The sequence below is a fragment of the Rhinopithecus roxellana genome, chromosome 1 (assembly GCF_007565055.1).
Source record: "Rhinopithecus roxellana isolate Shanxi Qingling chromosome 1, ASM756505v1, whole genome shotgun sequence".
NCBI classification, from domain to species: Eukaryota; Metazoa; Chordata; class Mammalia; order Primates; family Cercopithecidae; genus Rhinopithecus; species Rhinopithecus roxellana.
Genome location: NC_044549.1, coordinates 169832088 through 169854270, shown reverse-complemented (window position 1 = coordinate 169854270; position 22183 = coordinate 169832088). Strand labels below are relative to the sequence as shown.

Here is a 22183-nt window from a genome sequence, read left to right as displayed (position 1 = left end):
CATTCTACTGGCCAAGAGGCATCAATGAAGTTCTCACTCTGGGTTGCATACTCCACCTTGGATTGGCAGCCCAGTCTCCAGACTTCAGGCGGTTCCTGGCTTGAAGGTGCGATTTCACCAGGGACCCACCACCTCCCACATAGGTACCTGTCTGCCTCCCACCACCATCAACATGCTGTCTGTAGTGCCCAGGCTGTCTATGCTGAGGGGTGCCTGCAGGCCTATGCTGAGTTTCCCTCAACACCCCCGGCCTCCCTCCCTGAGCTTGTCAGCACCCAAAGCTTCAGAGGGGGCCAAAGTGGTGGGAGTAGGGGGCTGGCATGTCAGCACCAGCCCAAGTGTGTGCACACCCAACCAGGTCGCAACAGTGCCTAGGCTCAGCTACAACTTTGCTCTGCACTGGAGCAGGTGCTGGGACCAGGAAGAGGCCAGGGAATGGGAGCAGGCACTTACAACCCTGCAGGGGCAGGGGGCTTTCCAGGTCCTAAGAGCACAGGGATGCCCAGGTCAGAACCACCGCTGGGCAGCTGCAGCTGCGCCTAGAAGTGCAGGCCCCCACCCTGCCAACTCGGTAGGGTCTGGGTCTTCCACTGGGATCACCTGTTCCCTGCCCCTGCCAGCTTCACAGAGCGCACAGCCCCAGACACGCCTCCCCCACTATGGCCAGTGTCCCACAGTGGCCAATCCAGATGCGCTACCACCACCATCAATAGCATAAACTTACATAGCCCTTACTATGAGCCAGGCACTGTTCTAGGCACTTTACATATATTAATTCATTTGATGCTCACATCAACTTTCTGAAGTAGCTACTTTCTCAGAGATGGACAACTGTAACATCAAGAGATTAAGTAACTTGTTCTGAGTTACAAGGTAAGTGGCACTGCCAGGTTTTGGATCCTTCATCTCTGGATCTGAAGCATACTTTCTTTACCACTATGTTATGGTAATAGATTCATGTTTTACAATAGATATTTCTCTATTATTCTTCAACAAGCATTTATTAAGTGTCTCTGTGTGTAGGTCACTTTTGCTGTTAGTCTTCTGGTTGAGTTGTCTTCCACTTCCTCTGCTTTGATAACGTTGGCTTCCAAACAGCATGGTAGAAGAGGACAGTGATGATGGGTCTTGGAGCTAGATGATTGTGTAAGGACTACAAAAAAAAGAAATGCAGATAGTGGGATATCACAGCCAACCTTTTTAGGAATAAACTAGACAACTGTATGAAGAAATTGTTTATTATTTTCATAGCCAAGAAACAAAAGGTGTTCTCAGCCAAACAAAAGTGTACTGAGTGTCTTATAGATATTTAACCTACTTTGGAAACAATTTGTCTTGATAACTCTTTATACAAATTACATTTCTTTTTTTTTTAATTAGACTTTAAGTTCTGGGATACATGTGCAGAACATGCAGTTTTGTTACATAGGTATACACGTGCCATGGTGGTTTACTGCACCCATTAACCCGTCACCTGCATCAGGTATTTCTCCAAATGTTATTCCTCCGCTAGCTCCCCCACCCCCTGACAGGCCCCGGTGTGTGATGTTCCCCTCCCTGTGTCCATGTGTTCTCATTGTTCAACTCCCACTTATGAGTGAGAACACAAATTACATACCTTAACTAGTCTGTCTAAGATAGTTAACTGTCCCTCAGATCTGCCCCATCTTAACTTCTAAATGGAATTTTTACTGTGATTACTTTTGTAAATATTATAAAGTAATAATTATGCAATTAGAATGATACCAGGGAGCTTTACATTCTGCCATGTATGAGTGGTAACATTTTTGAGAATTGAAAATTTTTGAGAAGGGATTTGGCTTCCTGAAAACTGTGTAGGGACAGCAGTGGTTTGCATTCTTGTCAAAAGCTTCTTTATACTCTAGATAAGATGGGTAGATACATTAAAACTCCACAGCTTCCCTCTCTAACAGGTGGGAGGTGGGGGTGGAATTAATTTAAGAAATACTCTTTGCTACATTGGCTAGCTCACAGGCCCAAGTGTTCTTACAGTACAGATAAGAGAGGTTATTTCTGGAAACCCTGAGTACCTTGAGGCCTTTCATTACATATTTGAAACATGCCCAGGATGAAAAGGTTGAAAAATACACTCCGATGCGTATCTTAATCTCTGGTGTCCTGTCAAGCAGGGTAGTGTATCATAATGGTTACCTTTCTGGTTATTTTCTTCAGTCTTCGTATCTAATTGGCAGGAGTAGTGACAGGGGAAGAGTCTTCACTTTAGAATTAGAGCAGTGGTCCCCCACCTTTTTGGCACCACGGACCAGTTTCATAGAAGACAATTTTTCAACAGATGGCGTGGGTCAGGGGATGGTTTTGGGATGATTCAAGCACGTTACATTTATTATGCACTTTATTTCTATTATTACATTGTAATATATAATGAAATAATTATATAACTCACCATCATGTAGAATCAGTGGGAGACCTGAGCTTATTTTTCTGCATCTAGACAGTCCCATCTGAGGGTGATGGGAGACAGTAACACGTCATTAGGTACTAGATTCTCATAAGGAGCGCACAACCTAGATCCTCGCATGCACACTTCACAATAGGGTTTGCGTTCCTATGAGAATCTAATGCCACCAATGATCTGACAGGAAGAGGACATTAGCATGCAAGATGTCATACAGCTGGTATAAAAAAGGGAACTTGGAGCCCTTAAAGAGAAACTCTTACTGTTTCCATGGTATAAGTGCAGAGGTCAAGGAAGAGGTGAGCCCTACTAGTTTCTTGCTTTGCCTAGTAACAACAGCAGTGTCATGGGATAATGCAAATAATGCGAACAATGGGGAGTGCCTGTAAATACACGTGAAGCTTTGCTCACTCACCTGCTGCTTACCTCCTGCTGTGTGACCTGCTTCCTAACAGGCCGCGGACTGGTACTGGGAGTTGGGGAACCCTGGATTGGAGGGTTCAGGTTTTCTTCTCTGGGTGTGACCTTGAGCAAAGCACTTCACTTTTCTGACCCTTAATATTATTGCCTTTGAAGTGAAGGCTTTCAATGGAAGTGTTCAGCAGGGAAGGAGCCTTTTCATTTTTCCTAAGTATTCCTTTCTTTCCCCTTCCCCCATATACATGCTGACAATCACTGCTGAAGTGAGCCATTTTTACTGCAAGGAGAGAAAGGTATAGTGGAAAAGGGGAAAAAAGTTGAGAACCACACAGCTCATTTCTGGAGTCCTTTCAGCTAATTAAAGGATTGTAGATTTTGTGATTCAGTATTTTAATTGATTGATTTTATGCCTAATTGTCCAACTGAATGGATTTCTAGTCCAGTTCTAATGCTTGCTTGCTTCTGTGTTATAAAAAAGTTGAAATCTAGATGGTTTCCAAAGTCTTTATAATCATAACCTATTTCTGACAACCCATGTATATACAGGTTGAACATCCAAAATTTGAAAATTTTAAATCTAGAAAACTTTTGGTCGCAAGCATTTCAGATAAGAGATACTCAACCTGTAAAAAGTAAGACTTAGTTCTTGTTGATTCCATGGTTGGTCTTTATGTTTACAAGTAAATGTGTATTATAAAAGTGTAGCTTAAAAAGTAAAGGAAGATTATACAGTTTTTCCCTGTAGTCTTTCTTCCTGTTTCCCAGTTTCTCTACTTATCCCTGCTCACTACTTTATACAGTTATGTCTCTTAAAATTTTAAGTCCGTTGGCATAGTTGTGTACTCATTGCAGTGTATCCACACATTGGGAAAATTAATATACACACAGGTAACACAAAAAGAGGCAGGGAAGTCGAGGAGTGTCATGAACTTACTGAGGAAGTCCTCCTTTCTCAGTGACTCGTAGAAGGCTAGTTTACTCTCTAAGCTTGCTGGCTACTACTTTCCCTGGGAAAGGGAAGTATTATGATTATTAAGTAGTAGTTATTTTTCCATTTAAAATATTCTTTTTCTTCTATTTCTTCCTCTCTGCTAAGTTGTTGACAGTGATAACAAACAGTACAGAGTAGGTAACAATAGTGACTTTAAAATGATATTTGGTGAAAGATCACCAAAATCATTTTTTTCATCTTTACATCTCAAATCTGTAAAGTGTGATTGAGGGTAAATATCATTCCCTCTGCAAGTAATTCCAGTATGATTGGAGTAATTGAGTTGAAGGGGAGCTTTGGGATGGCAAGGGGTGGGACCAGAAGTTTAAGCGGGAGCCAATTCTTTATGAAGGACCTTGTATACTACAAAGAACTTTGGGCTTGATCATGAAGAACCTAGAGAAAGCAGGGAAGCAAAAGATCCTACTTAAAGGAGTTTCTGGAAATTGCCCTATCTACAGTTTGGTGAACAGATTGGAGGGAAGCAAAACTGGAGGCAGGGAAACCTTGCAAGACGCTGGTGCCATAATCTAAATGAGAGCTGATGCGGCCAATAATCATAGTACAGAGATAACACTGAAGTAAGATTCAACAGGATTTGGGGGACTTAGAGCAGAGGAGAAAAAAGAGGCATGGTCAAGGATGACTCTCAGATTTGTGACCAGATTAGAGATGCTAACAGTTTGGTAGGTGATTGTCAAAGGTAGATAATGAGATACCCAGAATGAAGGTGAAAAGACTAGGTAGCTGACGGTAGAACCCGTAAGTAGGCAGACATTGAAGAGGACAAACAAAATGGAGTAGAACCCTCAATTAGAGGGAGACTGTCACTAGAGAAACACCTTCATTTTTGTGTTGTATGCCAAAAGCTCAATATCCCTGCAGCTAGCTTCCAAAGGGGCTTTGGATATAGGTGTAGTATATAGTTTGAATGTGAACAATGTACTTTCCCACAGGAAGGATGAATTCAGTTATATGGACTCTGCTTATAAGCAAAGATTGCTAAAGCTTTTGAAAAATCCCCTCATCTTCTTCTCACTACCCCATCCCTGGTAATTTCAGGTCAGTTGCCTGGACTTACAGGGACTGAACACCTATTCTTCAGACAAGATGCTCCCTACCTGATCAGTCACACACATATTGTAAGAGAATTTCACTGGGTTGTAGGATTAACAGACAGCAATTCTCACTTGCTGTGTAGTATGATTAGATTTTTTAAACACACAGTTTAGGTATCCATTGCCATTAAAACTTTATTTTCAGCTAGCTTACTCTATGAATATTAATTTTAAAAAGCCCATTCCCCTTTAATTTCTTCTAGTTATGCCATCAATTATAATCCCTTCAATCAAGATTTAGACTTATAATATACATAGCTAATGTTTATGCAGCATTTGGTATGTTCAAGCAAGGTTCTAAGCACTTTTTTTGTAATAATATCATTAAACCTCCCAATAACCTCCCAACTTCTTTGATTCATGATGTAGAAATATACTGTGAGCTATGTATGTAATTTTAAATATCCTATTAGTCACATTAAAAAGAGGAAAAAAGAAATAGGTGAATTTTATTTTAATACATTTTTAGCCCACCATTTCAACCTGTAATTATTATTAATTATTAAATAGATAAATAGTAATTATTAAAATTACTGATCAGATATTTTGCTTTCTTTTGAGGTACCATTATCTCATTTTACTTACAAAGGGATTGAGGCACAGAAAGGTTAAGTGAAAAGTGGTGGCAAGTCAGACATATTCTTTCTATGGAGCCAGAATCCCAACATTGCCAAGGCATCCTTCCTCTTTACCTGTCCCAGAGTCAGTGTTAAGTGAAAAAGCAGTAGACAGAGCCAAAAACTCTTGGTCTTAGAATCACAGATGTGGCACAGCAGATTGAAAAGTATTCAGTATATTAAAAGCATCTTATGATCTTAAGTAAAGACAGTGAGAGCCTAGTTATTTTCATGACTTTTATTGCATGTAATATTTCAGCTGTACATAGGGGCTCATCCACTGTAGGCTGCAGCATGGGAAGCTGAACGTGGTTTGATTCCGTTGCAGAATTTCTCCTGAAGCAGCAACCTTGGGCATTCAGCCAAATCGTAATTTGCTGATATTTTTCATTCTACAAGATTTACCTCATTGTGTTTTTATTTTGAAATATAACTATGAAAGCTTTAGGTTTTTTTCTTATTTAAAAAATAAAATCTGAAAATAAAACAGTAAGGGAATTGATCATTTTCAGAATGTTGCAAGTGGGAAAACATTACTAAATAACCTAATACCTGAAAATCCTAATGTTAAGTAAACATTCTATTCATTGATAATTTGGATTTCCTAAGAGTGCCAGCAGTGAATATACATGTTTTCTAAAGTTCTGCTATATCTAAATGTACATCATAAGATTAGGTTACAGAATCATTACTATTATTTTTTGATGTACACATCTTTGCAGCCTTGTTTTTCAGTTCTGAAACCATTCTTATAAATTTACAAAACAGTCAGCCTCTTTGAGTGTATTTTTGATCATCTACAGCATGTAACAGCAACCACAACAGCAACTGACCTTTTGAGGGTTACTATTTTCCAAGTTCTGTAAGTACAATTCTACTAAAAATTTACAAGATTGATACTATAATTATCTCATTTTGCAGTCAAGGAAACTAAGACATAGAAAAATTACACATTTACCCAGGTCCTACCAGGCTTTAAATGCCAAGGCTAGGATTCAGACAACTTAGTCTGACTCCAGAGCCTATTTATGTTCTTCATCATTGCTCTATACTGCAAGTGTCCTCTGGCACCAAATTTTATTTGATCAGCTTGAGAGATAAGTGATCATTAAAAGTAAAACACAGTCTACAGATTTCTTTTTTTTTTTTTTTTTTTTTTTTTTTTTTTTTGAGACAGAGTCTTGCTCTGTTGCCCAGGCTGGAGTGCAGTGGCTGGATCTGAGCTCACTGCAAGCTCCGCCTCCCGGGTTCACGCCATTCTCCTGCCTCAGCCTCCCGAGTCGCTGGGACTACAGGCACCCGCCACCTCTCCCGGCTAGTTTTTTTTGTAATTTTTTAGTAGAGACGGGGTTTCACCGTGTTAGCCAGGATGGTCTCGATCTCCTGACCTCGTGATCCGCCCATCTCGGCCTCCCAAAGTGCTAGGATTGCAGGCTTGAGCCACCGTGCCCGGCCCAGTCTACAGATTTCTTTCTCACTTCTTGATTCATGATACGGAAATGATGTGAGCCATGTATGTAATTTTAAATTTCCTGATAGCCACACTAAAGGAAAAAGCAATAGGCGAAGCATATTTTAATAAATTTTTACGCCAATACATTCCAAGTATTACCATTTCAACATGTAGTTGTTCGTTAATTATTAAATTAATAAGTAAATAGTAATTAAAATTATTAATGAGCTATTTTACTTTCTTTTGCATTAAGTCTTCAAACTTTGGTGTATATTTTACACATACAGACAGCACATTTCAATTTGCCCTAGCCACATTTCAAGTGCTTAATAGCCACATGGCTACCATATTATACAGCAAAGTTTTGGATGTTGGGTTCTCAACTGGTACATATCCAAATAGGAGTGGGGCAGAGGGCTGTGCAGTTCAAGAACCACTGCTGTAAGCTTTGGGATTTCAAGTGATACATTTCTAAAATGTTGGAAGATTTCCAAAATGTTAAAATTTTTGTATGAGGGAAATAGTATTAGTTTTATATGCTTTTTTTTTTTTTTTTTTTTTTTTTTTGAGAGTCTTACTCTGCCACCCAGGCTGGAGTGCAGTGGCATGATCTTGGCTCACTGCAACCTCCACCTCCTAGGTTCAAGCAATTATCCTGCCTCAGATAGTATCCCATCTCCTATCTCCTGGGATAGGAGTATCCCAGATACTCCTCCCAAGTAGCTGGGATTACAGGCGCCCACCACCACACCTGGCAAATTTTTGTATTTTATTAATAGAGATGCGATTTCACCAAGTTGGCCGGGCTGGTCTCGAACTCCTGGCCTCAAATGATCCGCCTGCCTCAGCCTCCCAAAGTGCTGTGAGTGCAGGCTAGTTTTATATGCATTTTAGAAGACCAGTCTGTTATCAAGATAATTTGTTGCTACTGGCTAAGATTTCGTAAAGAGGCACACTTTGACAGCATAAACCAATTCAGAGTGATAATATTAGCTGGATTATTTTAGTCCACTGTTAATAACTACATAGACAGCTGAATAACTTCAAAGAACCAATAAAACTTGGAGTTCTGACTGAGAGCCAAATAAAACTTGGAATGGGCAAAAATTGGGTTTATGTTATCTGCAGACATTGCCCTTCTTGGTGGGATACTGCTGTCTTCTACTTCGGAGTCCCTTCCTCAGCCGCACTATTTGGTAGCGACTCCTTATTTAGCCTGTATCTTATAATTTACTGTGGTTACCATCCTTGGGAGGCTATTTTAAGATTTCTTAAAGTGACTCAGATAAATTATAGCTTGGGATTTGCTAGATGTGTTTGTGTATGTTATTTCATAGCTGTATACACTCACCTGTGTGTATTTTTTAACTGAATTTATTCATCTACCTTGAAGTAATGTTGTAACCATAAACCTGTAATTTTCTCTACTTTTAAACTCTTCCTTCTGATAAGGTTATCTATTTGTATTGGGTTTAATTATAGCTCAAGGCATAATCATGTGTATTATTCATCTGAGTGAGTGAGCCTGTCTGGCAACAAGAGGCTGTTGTTGCCAAAGCTTTATTGTCATCTGGGCTGAATATACTCCATCTGTGTTGCCAGCCTCAGGAGAAGGAGGTAACAGGGCAATGGGGGAAGAATGCTGTACTCTAGTCCCTCACACCACTGCTTCTCAATATATTCCAGCCCTTTGCAATGAGCTAGGATAACTGTGATTTTATTTACTTCATCTTTTTTTAAACAAGAGAAACACTAGAAATAAAATTTAACTCTGCTTCATTTCCCATCTCTACATCTATTTCCTCCCATCTCCCCACTTCACCTCATCCCTTGTTGTTCTCATAACCACTATCATGAATTTAGGTTTATCTTTCCAGATAATTTCTTAAATGACTTGGACATAGATATGTATCCATAAATAATATAAAATATTCATACCATAGGACCTGTAAATTCATGCAGTAGGATCTTATAAATTAAAAAAGAGTAGGATCTGTTTTTAATTTATACAGTAGGATCACACTGTACATATGAAGCACGTTGCTTTTCTCACCATATTGGTAGATTTTGACATAATTTTTCTTAATGTAAGAATTTGGTACATATGTAATAACGTATCTAACACATGGCAGATTAGAAAACCTAGTAATAAAACAGAAAGCACCTGAATCCACTGCACACACTGAGAAGTAAAACACCCAGAACCATTGAAGCTCCAGTGTGCTGCTCCTCCAACCTCTGTTCCCACCCAGGAAACCACTCTTCTGAACTTCCTTCTTACTCATTTTCTTTTCTTACCTCATATTTATATGTCCCTCAATAGTATATATCCTTGTTTGCTTGTTTTTAAGCTTTGTAGAAATAGTATCATACTGTATATATTCTTTTTAGTCTTAATTTTTTATTCAATATATTTTTAAGATTCATTCATGTTAATCTGTATATTTTCACTGCTGTATAGTATTCCTACCCATTTTTCTGTCAGTAGCCATTTGTGTTGTCTCCAATTTTGCTGTTATAAATAGTGCTTCTATAAACATTCTCAGTGTCTTCTGGTGATACACACATGTAAAAGTTTCTCTGTAGTATATACCTGGGAGTATAATTTCTATGTTGTAAAATAGGTGTAGAGTTGACCCTTGAACAACTCAGGGGTTAGAGGTACCAACCCCCCCATGCCACCAAAAATTCACGTATAACTTTTGACTTTCTCCAAATTTAACTACTAATAATACCCTACTGTTGACAAGAAGCCTTACTTATAACATAAATCTTTCAGTTAACACATGTTTTGCATGTTATATGTATATATGCTGTATTCTTACAATAAAGTAAACTAGAAAAAAGAAAATATTAAGAAAGTCATAAGGAAGAGAAAATGCATTTACAGTATTGTACTGTGTTTATTGTTACCCTAAGTTTACATCATCTGTTTACCAGATGAAATGGCAGCTAACCACAACTGTAGACCTCAATCTACAGTGTATATCAAGTAATTCAACTTTTTCTTATAATGGCATGACTTTTCTCTGCTTCTTGGGAGCACTTCCAGAATCACTAGTGGCCCTTTGTATGGATCCCATGGTGTTATTTAAGGTTTACGGTATTGCACAAACACAATGAAAAATAGGCGAGAACTGAGAGATCAGTTTTTACCGCAGTACGCAATTTGCTGGAGAGATGAACTGCTCATGCAGAGATAATTTTTGTCACATGGCATTTTAGGCATTTTAGGCAGCTATTGGCAATAGCTGAGTTCATTGCAATAGCAACAGGAGGTGGCTACAAAATTATTACAGTAGTACAGTATGTACTACAGTTACTTTTATGCATTTTATTGTGATTTAATACTCTCTGTGTTTGCTTACATTTCTTTTAAATGCACATGGCATCATGTATGGTTTGTGTGTATAATTTTAACTTTTCCATAAGAGATTGGTATATATTTTCTGGTAGTAAATGAGAAAAACTAATACCTTTGTATATTTTGTGCACTCATGACATTCTTAACTTTCTCTTAATTTTTCAATATTTCTAGGCTAGTGCTTTGTCAGCGAGTTTTTTCAAATTGTCACAAATCTCAGATTTTTCTAGTGTATTTTCTTGAAATTTACTTCATCTAAGTTGACCCACGCAATGCAGACCTGTTGTTTAGGGGTCAGCTATATATTCAACTTAACCAGATGAGCCTATGTTCTTATCCAGAGTGACCACTCATAGTCATCAGCAGTACATAGCTCTTCTGGTTTTTCTACATCCTCATCAACACATGGTTTTATCTGGCATTTATTTTTGCCTTTGCATTTTGTAAAATAATATTACTGAATTGTGATTTTCAGTTTCATTTCCCCGATTTTGATGATATTGAGCATTTTTCATATGATTATTGGCCATTTGTGTTTCCCTTTTTTTGGAAATATCTATGTATTTTTTAATAGAGTTAGTCTTTTTTTAGTTGATTCTTAGGAACTTGTATATTCTCAACACTAGCATTTGGTCACTTTTATATGATCCAAATATCTTTTCTCAGTTTGTGGCTTGCCTTGTCACTCTCTTCAGTCAAACTCTAAAATTTTGACTTTTGCATTTAAATATTTAATCCATCTGCAGCAGAGTTTGTTTATTTACTGAGGGTAAAATCTAGTTTCTCTGTTTTTCAAATATAAAAACTTTTCCTAGTCCCATCAGTTGACATAAATCAGGTTTTCATATGTGTGTGAAAAAGTTTAAGGAATTTCTTTGAGCTTCCAAAAAAAGTTGTAAATCAACTTGTCGAATTTTGGTTTTAAAAAGCAGTTGGACTTTTTAATTGAAATTGTGATTAATCAATTTGGGGAAATTGACATCTGATGTCAGGTCTCCCTACCCATAAACTTGGTATCTCTCTCCATTTATTTAACTCTTATGAGTATTTTTCAATAAGTTTTATATAATTTTCTCCATAAAGATCTCACACATCTTTTATGACTTTATTCATAGCTTCCTTACAAGACCTATTGCAACTCATTTAAAAATACATTTTCTAGGAGCCAGGTGTGGTCCAGTGATGCGTGCCTGTAAACCCAGCTACTTGAGAGGTTGAGACCCAAGAATGGCTTGAGCCCAGGAGTCCAAGACTAGCCTGGGCAACATAGTGAGACCCTGTCTCAAAAAAAAAAAAAATGCATTTTCTGGTGGTGTATTGAAATGAAGTTGATATTTGGATATTGAGCTTATATCTAGCAATTTCACTAAACTCTTTTTATTAAGTTTAATACATTGTGTATATATGCATATATATAGTATTTAGGTTCACAGGGAAAAAAGCCCATATATATAAATACTACAAATACTATTTTATTTCTTCTATCTCAATCCATATACCTTTTATTTTGCCTTCTGATTTTCATACTTTGATAAATATGATCTCTAGTACAGTACTGATTAGAAGTGGGGATAACAGCCATTCTTGTCTTGTTCATCAATTTAAAGGGAGTGTTTTTAATATTTTACCATTGAATATAGTAGTTGATGTGAGGTTTTTGATAGATGTCTTTTATCAGGTTAAAGAAGTTTCCCTCTATTCCACTTTTGCTAAGTTTATGGAGTTTTTTAAATTACGAACGGCTGTTTGTGATAAAATGGCTGCTTAGTAATGAGTTTTTTGTAGATATAAACTCATTTCAAAATAAGAGGGAAAAGAAGCTGAATCCTTATTGGCAACAAAATATTTCCCAAGCCTCTTAATAGGGTTGCCTACTTTGTTATAGGGTGTGAGGAGAATTTCTAGTATTCTGTTATTATTACATGTAGGTAATAGCTTGATGAAACAAAAAGAACACTGGAAAGCTAAATCCTAATCTCATTTTGCCCTTCTTTTTACCTGAGAGAACTAATACAATTCACTTGACTCACGTGGGCCATATTGTTTTCAGCAAAATTCTCTGAAACTCAGAGACATGTGTACTGCTAGTAGCCATGTGGCTTCTTCATTTGCTTTGTTATTAATCCATCATCATCCAACATACTGACTTAGGAAGCACTAAGGACAAGGTACAACCTGTTCCTCAAGCACCTTCTAGGGAGGGTGGAAAGAAGCAGTAGTTACAAAACACAGTTATAAAACAAAATGATACATCTTACCGTCTACAGACCTTATTGCTCATGATGTGTGGGTCAGGAAGTCCTTTGGGTGGGAAGAAAGAAAGGAAGATTCAGATGGGGTATGATATTTGAGCAGAGACTTTGGATGATGAACATTGAACCTCCTTTGTGTTCTCAGTTGTTAGCAAAGGGATCAGACTAGTCATTCCCCAGAGGCCCTTCTAACTTTGAAATTTTGTCTCTGACATCACAAATGATTTCATGCTTTTATTAAACATTTGTGTTCCTACCTCTGGCCTATGGTCCTTGGACTCTTGTTCCATAGGCTTAGGGTTGTGAATGACAAAAGAGGATCTTGGTGTTCTTTTATTCAGTAATAACAATATGAATCTTAACAGAGAGTTAACTGATTAACTTTTTGTGTTTTTATGGAATTGCTCAATTGGTTATCATAAATAGATTTTGTTAAATTCCAGCCTTTATATAATTTCTAAGCACATTTCATTTGTATGTCTTATTTCAGTGCTGGACCCAAAGGAGACAACATTTATGAATGGAGGTCAACTATATTGGGACCCCCAGGATCTGTCTATGAAGGAGGGGTGTTCTTTCTTGACATTACCTTTTCACCAGACTATCCGTTTAAACCCCCTAAGGTCAGTATGAATTTTCATTGGTTTTTAGCAATATGGATTATATTTCTAGATACATATACTTATTCTTAAATATACATTTCTAGGGATGCATGTCTATTCTGTTGTCACAGACAGCTTCCCAGAATTGATAGTGTATAACATGAAACAGTGTAAAAAAATTGTAGGTTATTCCTCCACCCCAACTTTTTACTGATTTCATTGTTTATTCTCCTCTTTTTTCTCTTCATTATCTCCTTTCTTTGTTATACGTTTTAATGTAATATAAAACACCATGTTTTATGGGTGAAAATGGGGGCATAAGATTGGGCCAGGGTTAGTACCAGAGCCCAGAGAATCAGACGTAGCCTGGAGCCAGAGCCCAAGCAAGCTAAGCGCAAGAATCAGGCTAAAGGAGGAGGAAGCTTTGCCAAGGCAAAGTTTATAGCACCAGCTATGGAGGTTTGAGTTTTGGTGCCTCTAGAGTTCAGTTGCTCACATGTAGTACACATGGACTAGTATGGAAAGTGTGACCCTCAGAGACGTAAAAATCATGTTAAGAAAATTTAGTAAAGAAGCATTTATAATAGTTCATTAATGAAACTGATTAATTAATGAAAAGTCATTTATGTTGCTGTCTGATGTGCAAGAGTGCAGTGAAATCAGAACATGAAAGAACTCTCACTTATTAAAGCCAAGATTATATACTTTAGAAAGTCTTCACATTCCTTTCTACTGCCTATAAGTCAGATGTTTTTAAATATCGTGTCATCTCTATTAGCATTTGTTCTCCACTATGGCAAAGGAAATGACCCTGAGGACACTATGTTTTGGCTACCAAGAAAGAATTCTCATCTGGCCCTGACTTAACGTCACAATGCACAGGGATGGAAAACTTGTTTGCATTGTGTAGGTTGGAGTAAACAATATAAGAAAACAAGAATAAGACTAGACCTTCACGATGACTTTCTATAATTCCCCTCCCTCTTCTTTTTTGCCCCTGCTCTTCCTTTCTTCCTTCCTTTCCAGTGATCTTAGATAGTGTTACCAAAGCAAAAAGTAGTAACTATAATTATCCTCAATGAGGAAACCAAGGACAGAGGAACTAAGTAACTTGTCCAGCATTATACATCAAGCAAATTGTGGTATAAGGATTTGAATCTGGAAAGCCTGACTCCAAAGCCCATGCTTCTTCCTACATTACACAATACATTTTATTCAAGCTGTCAGGGCTGGTGGCACTGGTGACCACCAAGAGCTTGCATTTGGCAGATTTTCAGTGACAAAGCCATAGTAAATCTAATACTTATCTTCTCCCTTTACTGGATGGGACCCTTATGCCTTTCTTTTCTAGTTTAGACCAGCCCTTAAGTTACCTGGAGTATCTGTTGTACTACAAGGGATGTAAGGACCTTTCTTTCTCAGCCTCTACAGTAAAGGATGCACAGAGTGAGGAAGGAGGAAGAAAACTCAGACCAGGATATTGTGCTGCTTGTAATCTGATGTGATCTGTTCCTTGAGATTAACAGTTTCAGAAAATGTGTGGGCTTATCCAATTTCTGAATGACAGAAATGTGTAGTTAAACAAAGCTCGAATAAGCTGGAGGGGAGAGAGTCAATCGCATTCTTGACATTCTTCACTGAGTCGAGCACTCTACTGGACATCAGCTCTGCCAACTCATTTCTTCTCCAGAACACTGCAGTAAGACTAGGATGTTCCCCTGTCACAGAGGAGGAAACATAGATGAGACTTAGAGAGGTTTTCCAAGAATGTACAACCAGGAATCTACTGAAGTCTGACTCCAGGAGCTATGTACTTTCCACTGAATTATACACACTTGCCGTGGAGAAGTTGACTGGTAAAAATAGGGCATGGGAGGAATGCTTTGTCTGTCCTCAAATGTTTCAGGGACTATGGTGTGGGTAGGGGTTGGACTTTATCCAGGATGGTTGGATGGGACAAAAATAGAAGCAGGAGGGTGTCAGTTACAGGGAAGTAGATTTCAATTTTTTCTGAGGGAGATCTGACCCACAGTTGGACAGTCAACTTGTGTGTGACTCTACTTCTGAGACACCACACTTCTCTTTACTAGGAGTGTTCAAGAAAAAACTGAGTTACTACCTGTCAAGAATCTTACCAGAAAATAATTGAATCCCTCCATGTAATGAGTTGGACCAGACAATCTCTAAGGAGAAAAAAAAATCAAACTTTGGTACCTAGAACGACAATTCAAGTGCACATTTGATAGATATCTGTGGAAAGTTTTTAAAAGCAAATTAACACCTCCTAATATATCAGTTTTAGAAATCAGATTTTGTAGATAGGTGTGTTACTCAAGGGAGAAAAAACTTGGGGTGTAGTGAAGGCTATTAAGTAAAACAAACACTTTTATTTATTAATAGTTTTGATGTAACATCTCCATGCCTTCTAGTGTCCTATTAGTTTAAATAGTACATGTTTCAAGTTGTCTTGGGTTTTTTTTCTCTGCTACTTGGTATTTTTCTCTCCTTTGCTCTTTTTTTGTTTTTCACGTTAGCCATACATTTTGATTCCTGCAGCATTTCCCAGTACTCTGAAGAATGAACAGGGAAGCAGTAGTTGTCAGGGGAAATTACTTATAAGAGCAGAGGCTTATAAAAACATCGGATGGGCTAGCTGATGGTTATTTGTGTGGATATACATACCATAAAATTAGTCCGTAGCATGATTGGGTTCATGAGATTATTTTTTCCAAATTCTTATAAATAGAACCTTTTATGAGGACTTCTAAACACTGTAGAGCTCAAATGTAGCTTTTGAGTTGTTGCAGGAACTTTTTCACAGTAGGGCTTGATCAGGTTGAACACCCTATCTTCCACTGCCCAATTTTTAAAAATCAGAGATGAGCTCTTCTAGTAATTTCTTCCAGAATTTGCCAAATTCTAATAAGGCGAGCAAAACAATTACTACCTGAGTACATAACGTTCATTAAACTTAGTGTTCTAGTTTTAAATAGGTTGAGTACTAGTACTTTTCAAATGCTATATTTCAGTACAATTTTTAGGACATTGAATTTCTTATATGTTTATGCCTTTTACTTAACCTATAGCACAATTTTACTATTTCAAAGTAGGTAAGGCATTTTACATGGTATCTTTTCTTGTGTGACATTGTCCATTGCATCTGTTGTCAGGTCTTCAATTGAGTACTTAACCACCAATTATAATATTATTTCTCTGGGAAAATACCTGTTTAATAGAACTCTATCTAGGAATACTACATTATGGCCAAAAAGAAAAGTGTAGTGAACTGCTAGTGTGTATAAAAGCTTTTTACACCTATTTATTTTTCAGTGTAGACATATGTTTTAATGTTTTAATTCAGATATCTGTTTTCAAGGTAGAAGTTGCTTTGTTTTTTTGTTTGTTTGTTTTTTGAGAAACAGTTCACTCTTTTGCCCAGGCTGGAGTGAAGTGGCACGATCTCAGCTCACTGCAACCTCCGCCCCCTGGATTCAAGTGATTTACCTGCCTCAGCCTCCCAAGTAGCTGGAATTACAGTGCCTGCCACCACACTCGGCCTATTTTTTGTATTTTTAGTAGAGACAGGGTTTTGCCATGTTGGCCAGGCTGGTCTCGAACTCCTGACGACCTCAGGTGGTCCACCCACTTCAGCCTCCCAAAGTGCTAGGATTACAACCGTGAGCCACCACCCCTGGCCAGAAGTTACTTTGTATTTTGTTGGGGATTAGCTTTTAGATTCATAGATAATTAGTTTTTAAATTTATAGGTATTTACTCCTCAGCCAGGTGCAGTTGCTCACTCTGGTAATCCCAGCATTTTGGGAGACTGAGACAGGAGGATCACTTGAGATCAGGAGTTTGAGACCAGCCTGGCCAACGTGACAAAATCCCATCTCTACTAAAAATATAAAAATTATCTGGGCATGGTGACTCACACCTGTAGTTCCAGCTTCTCAGGAGGCTGAGGCATGAGAAGTACTGCCCAGGAGGCAGAGGCTGCAGTGAGCTGAGATCACGCCACTGCACTCCAGCCTGGGGGACAGAGCAAGACTCTGTCTCAAATAAATAAATAAATAAATAAATAAATAAATAAATAAATAAATGAAATTACTCCTCAAAGTGCTCAAAATCTGTACTTTATTTTAAAAGTTTAATATGTAAGTATTTTAATGTTATTCATTTTGCAGCCTACATATTTGTTATAGAATTTAAAAATATTGCAGATAAGCAAAAGGGAAAAAAATTACCTGTAATCTCCCCCAAACTGATTATTCATGCCATTTAGGTATATCTGTTTTAAGACTTTTGTTTCCTTCATTTGTATCATATACATATAAATATGTACACATACAGGCCTGTACATATATATATATATACATAAACACACATATACCTTTTTACAAAAATTGGGCCATACTCCCCATGGCTTCATGATTACTTTTTTATCTAATGTTATATTTTCATCCAGTGCCATATATTATATATTTCCAGTAAACATTTAATTGTGTTACAGTTATAAAGGCTACCTAGTATTCCGTTGTATAAATATACCAAAATTTAATCACTTTAATGTGGCTGGACATTTAGGTTCTTCTCATTGCATCTGTTATAATCAGTGATGTGATGAACATTCTTAAAATTACATATTTTTTATACTTTTATGATTTTCTCAGGTTACATTTGTTGATGTAGAATTTCTAGGTAAAGAACTTGCACATGTTTATAGAGCTTTTGGTAAAGATTGACAAATTGTGCTTCAGAAAAATTGTATCAGTTTACATTGTGACCATCAACATGGCAGTGTAGAACTTCCCTACACTCCCCTCAGCTTTGAGTATTTTAGGTCTTTTTTACTGGCAGTAGATGAAAAGTGGTATCTTATGGTTACATTAATTTACATTTATTTGACTACCTGTGAAATGTATGACAGTTTTCATGTATACTGTTGTCCTGTCTCATTATTTCTTTTCGTGAATAATATAAAAAACATTTTATCTTAGAAGTCTTACATCAAACAATTAACAAGGATGCTTGAACAATTCAGAAACTAAAGGAATATATTACGTTGGGTTTTTTTTCTACCAAAAACACTTTGAAAATATTGTGACACTCTGTGTCTAATGTTTCTGTTTCAGACAATCTTTCTTTTTTTCTTTTTTTTTTTTTTTTTTTGAGATAGGGTCTCACTCTGTGGCCCAGGCTGGAGTGCAGTGACGTGATCATGCCTTACTGCAACCTCCACCCAGTCTCAAGTGATCCTCTCACGTCAGCCTCCCAAGAGGCTGGGACTACAACCACACACCACCACACCTGGCTAATTTTTTTTTTTTTTTTTTTTTTTCTGGTAGAGAGAGGGTTTTGCCATGTTGCCCAGGCTGGTCTTGAACTCTGGGGCTCAAGCAATCTGCCCACTTTGGCCTCCCAAAGTGCTGGGATTACAGGTGTGTGCCACCACCCCTGGCCTGTCTTAGAAATTCTAATGACTTACATCCTCACTCAGGACTCATGTTAGGTAACAGGTCAGATATTTGTCTCTTCAGTAGAAATGCATAGGGGTAACACATTTTTAATTTGGCTTTTTCTGTCTCACTGTGGATCTGTACATGACATAAAAAATAAGTGTTCATTCTAAATAGATTTGGAATTAGGTAGGTGAGAGAGTCATGCATGTTTATTTTTTATTTTCAGTGTTTCAGGCCACTTATGCACAGGTTAGACATGCTGTGTCCATGTTCCTGGGAAACATTGTTTTCTTTGGTAATGGCAAGAAGATAGTATCTGCTGGTGATAAAATTTGTGCCTCAGGTGTTTTATAAAACAAGACAAAAAATTACATCAATAAAGTGTAAGTGAAATTAAGAATGATATTCAAAATCTTTTTAAATATAATTTGTTATTTCACTACAAATTTTAGCAAGTACATTTTAAAATCCTAGAGATCAACTCAGAGCATATCAGTTTATGGGTTTGTTTGTTATTTTTTATAAAGTCTAACTATGGTTTGCTTACTAATGTCAGCTAATGTAGAAGGCCTTAACTGCTTTTGAAGAGTGAAATGGATAAGGTTTTCAAGTTTTCGAAATCTTTATTTCTGTCATGGCTACTCATAAATAAGGTAGCTAATTAGTTACAATAAGAAACAGTGATATTCAGCATTTGAAAGCCAGAGAGAGATCTGTAACTGAAGTTCAACAATGAGTTCCACAACTGTACCCTTACTAGATTATTATTATGTACTTGTTTTTATTGTTGTTGCCACTGCTCAAAGAAGAAAGTTGAATGTGTTTCCCAGAATTTTCAGAAAGAGCAGTGATTTATGTGTGTAAACCCAACTACCCACTCATTTACTCTGGCCTTGGTTAGAGAACACGCAGTTGTCATGGAGTAACATGAATTGACTTGTTTTTAACCTGAGTTCATGCATTCATATAAAGCTTGGCCGTGGATCAAGTTCTTTCTTACATTTTGAGTTGCCTATTTGACATCTCTAGTTGAACATCCAGTAGTCATCTCAAACTTAACAAATCCAAAGCCCAATTACTGATTACCCTGTTCCACATCAGCCAGACCAGCTTCTCTAGTCTTCCCCATGTCAATGAATGTCAGCTCTATTTTTCTAGGTGCTGAAACTAAAAACCTTACAGTCATTCTTGACTCCTCTCACACAGCTAGGCAGACCCAGTCCCACTGGCTCAATCTTGAAAGTAAATCTAGAATCTAAACATTTCTCACCACCTTTCCCTAGAAACTCTGTGGACCAAACCACCGTCAACTGTACTCCTCCCTCCGATTACTGTGGAAATCTCATATGTAGTCTTCCTGGTTCCACCCCTTGTCCCTCCTACAGTACATCCCATATGCTGAAGGATTCCTTTTTTGGGGGGACTGGAATGTAGTGGTGTGATCTCAGCTCACTGCAGCCTCCACCTAGCAGGCTCAAGCAGTCTTCCTACCTCAGCCTCCCAAATGGCTGGGACCGCAGGCATTTGCCACCATGCCCAGCTACTTTTTGTATTTTTGGTAGAGATGGGGTTTCGCCATGTTGCCCAGGCTGGTCTCAAACTCCTGAGCTCAAGCAATCCGCCCGTCTCAGCGTTCCAAAGTGCTGGGATTACAGGTATGAGCCACCACGCCCAGCCTAAAGCTTCCTTCTATAGTGTGTCAGATTATGTAAATTATTTGCTTAAACCCTTCAGTGATTCCCAGCTCCTGAATAAAAGCCTGTAAAACCATATAGAACCACCCCCCGTCCACAGAATAGTTTTCAAAGTTGCCAACCATCAATTTTTACTCAAATACTCAAAGCCTGCTTCTTCACAAGCCTTTCCATTTGTTCTTCCTTCTGCCTGCATTTGTATGCCACCCAGAAATTCACATGACTCACTTCATTTCTCACTTGATGTGTCTGCTCAAATGTCACCTTTTCAGAGAGGCTCTTGGATGACAAATTCCAATCTTCTAGGTTCCCTATAAACTTCTTCACAACCACTACTATACTTGATTTTGCTATAGCACGTCTCCCTCTTAGTGTTATATATTTGTTTATTTGTTTATTATGTTTACCTTTCCCCAATTAGCATGTAAGCTCAATGAGCACAGAAACTTTGTCTGTTTTGATGTCATTACTTTAATCTCAGCCATGTAGAACAATACCTGCTGATTCAGTAGCCAGTCAATAAAAATTTGTTGAATTAGTTAAATGCATACAACTGTACCATAAGTAAATGTTTATTACCCTCCTACTTCATGGATCCGAAAACTGAGCTCCATGGAGGTTAAGCTGCACACAGGCCACACAGAAAGTAGGTAGCAGAACCAGAATCTAAACCCAGTTCTAAATTGAGCCTTTTATCTCCAATTATAGAGAACGTGTAGATTACTTAGATCCCTGGAAGAAGGAATACTTGTTCCTGGATTAAACACTCCGGTATAAATTAATTATATCAGATCATTCTCCAACCCAAGTGTTTTTGAGGGGAGAGGAAAGACATGGTATGAGGAGAAAAGAGATGATATGAAGAGGAAAGAATGTTAGAAGAGATTTTGTGTGCCTGTCTTTCTGTTTTGCTAGGAATCCTCTTTCCAAAGGCACTGGGCGCTTTTCTCCAGTATGTTTCCATTTCACAGACTGAGGTGTTATATCTACATTAAATAATAAATATTGATTTCTGGATTTTGCCAGCTTTAAAGAAGTTACTTCACATTTCACAGATCATTTTCACATGTAACTAGTGTCATAATGGCCTGGTATCCTCAGTGTCATGACTGGACTGTCATAGATTGCTTACATCACATGAGTTAGGTTTTCTTTTTGGTCCATGCTCCTTTTGATAAACTTTTAATAATGGCATGCTCTCCTTAAATGTTATGTGAAATTCCAAAATGAATGTGATGATTAAAAATAGATCAAAATGATGTCATTGTCTTTGTGCTTTTAAAATAATGCACATTATATCTGTGTGTACAGCCACCACCTACAACTACCACCAATTTAGCAGTTACTAAGAAGTAGGATTGGGTTTTGTTTTCAGGGCAAAGAATACCAACTTTATTGTAAGCCAAATTAAATATGCCTATAAACTGATAGGAAATCAGCCTTTTGGCTGACAGGAAGTTTAATTTAGCCATCTTTTGGGATGATGCCTTTGTTCCTAGCTTTCTATAATGTAATGCAGTTCACTAATTTTAAAGAAGGACCTTTAGTTTATTATGGTTTCCTGAGATGCTTATTGCTCAAGCCAGCTTAATTTTTCAGGCTGGATCAACTTAACCACCTGTACGTTTGCACAAGCCTTGAAGAGTTGGTGGTGTAATCAGCCACTCTGACACACCCCTGTAAGAGCCCTGCCATAAAGGTGGAGGTTTCAAACAAGCATTTTACTGTGGTTCTCCATGCTCTGGAGATCCCATCTCTGTGAATGTGACTGCAC

At 37.8% G+C, this 22183-nt stretch overlaps 1 protein-coding gene across 3 annotated transcripts in view; it reads left to right on the top strand.

The window, feature by feature from the left end:
- The window catches only part of UBE2E2 (ubiquitin conjugating enzyme E2 E2), a 379331-nt gene that overhangs the window by 278974 nt on the left and 78174 nt on the right, over positions 1–22183 (top strand). For all 3 annotated transcript variants that reach the window (XM_010386284.2, XM_010386285.2, XM_030933300.1), the window contains exon 4: positions 13143–13275. In XM_010386284.2, coding sequence (XP_010384586.1) covers positions 13143–13275 — 133 coding nt within the window. The remainder of the gene's footprint in view (positions 1–13142; positions 13276–22183) is intronic.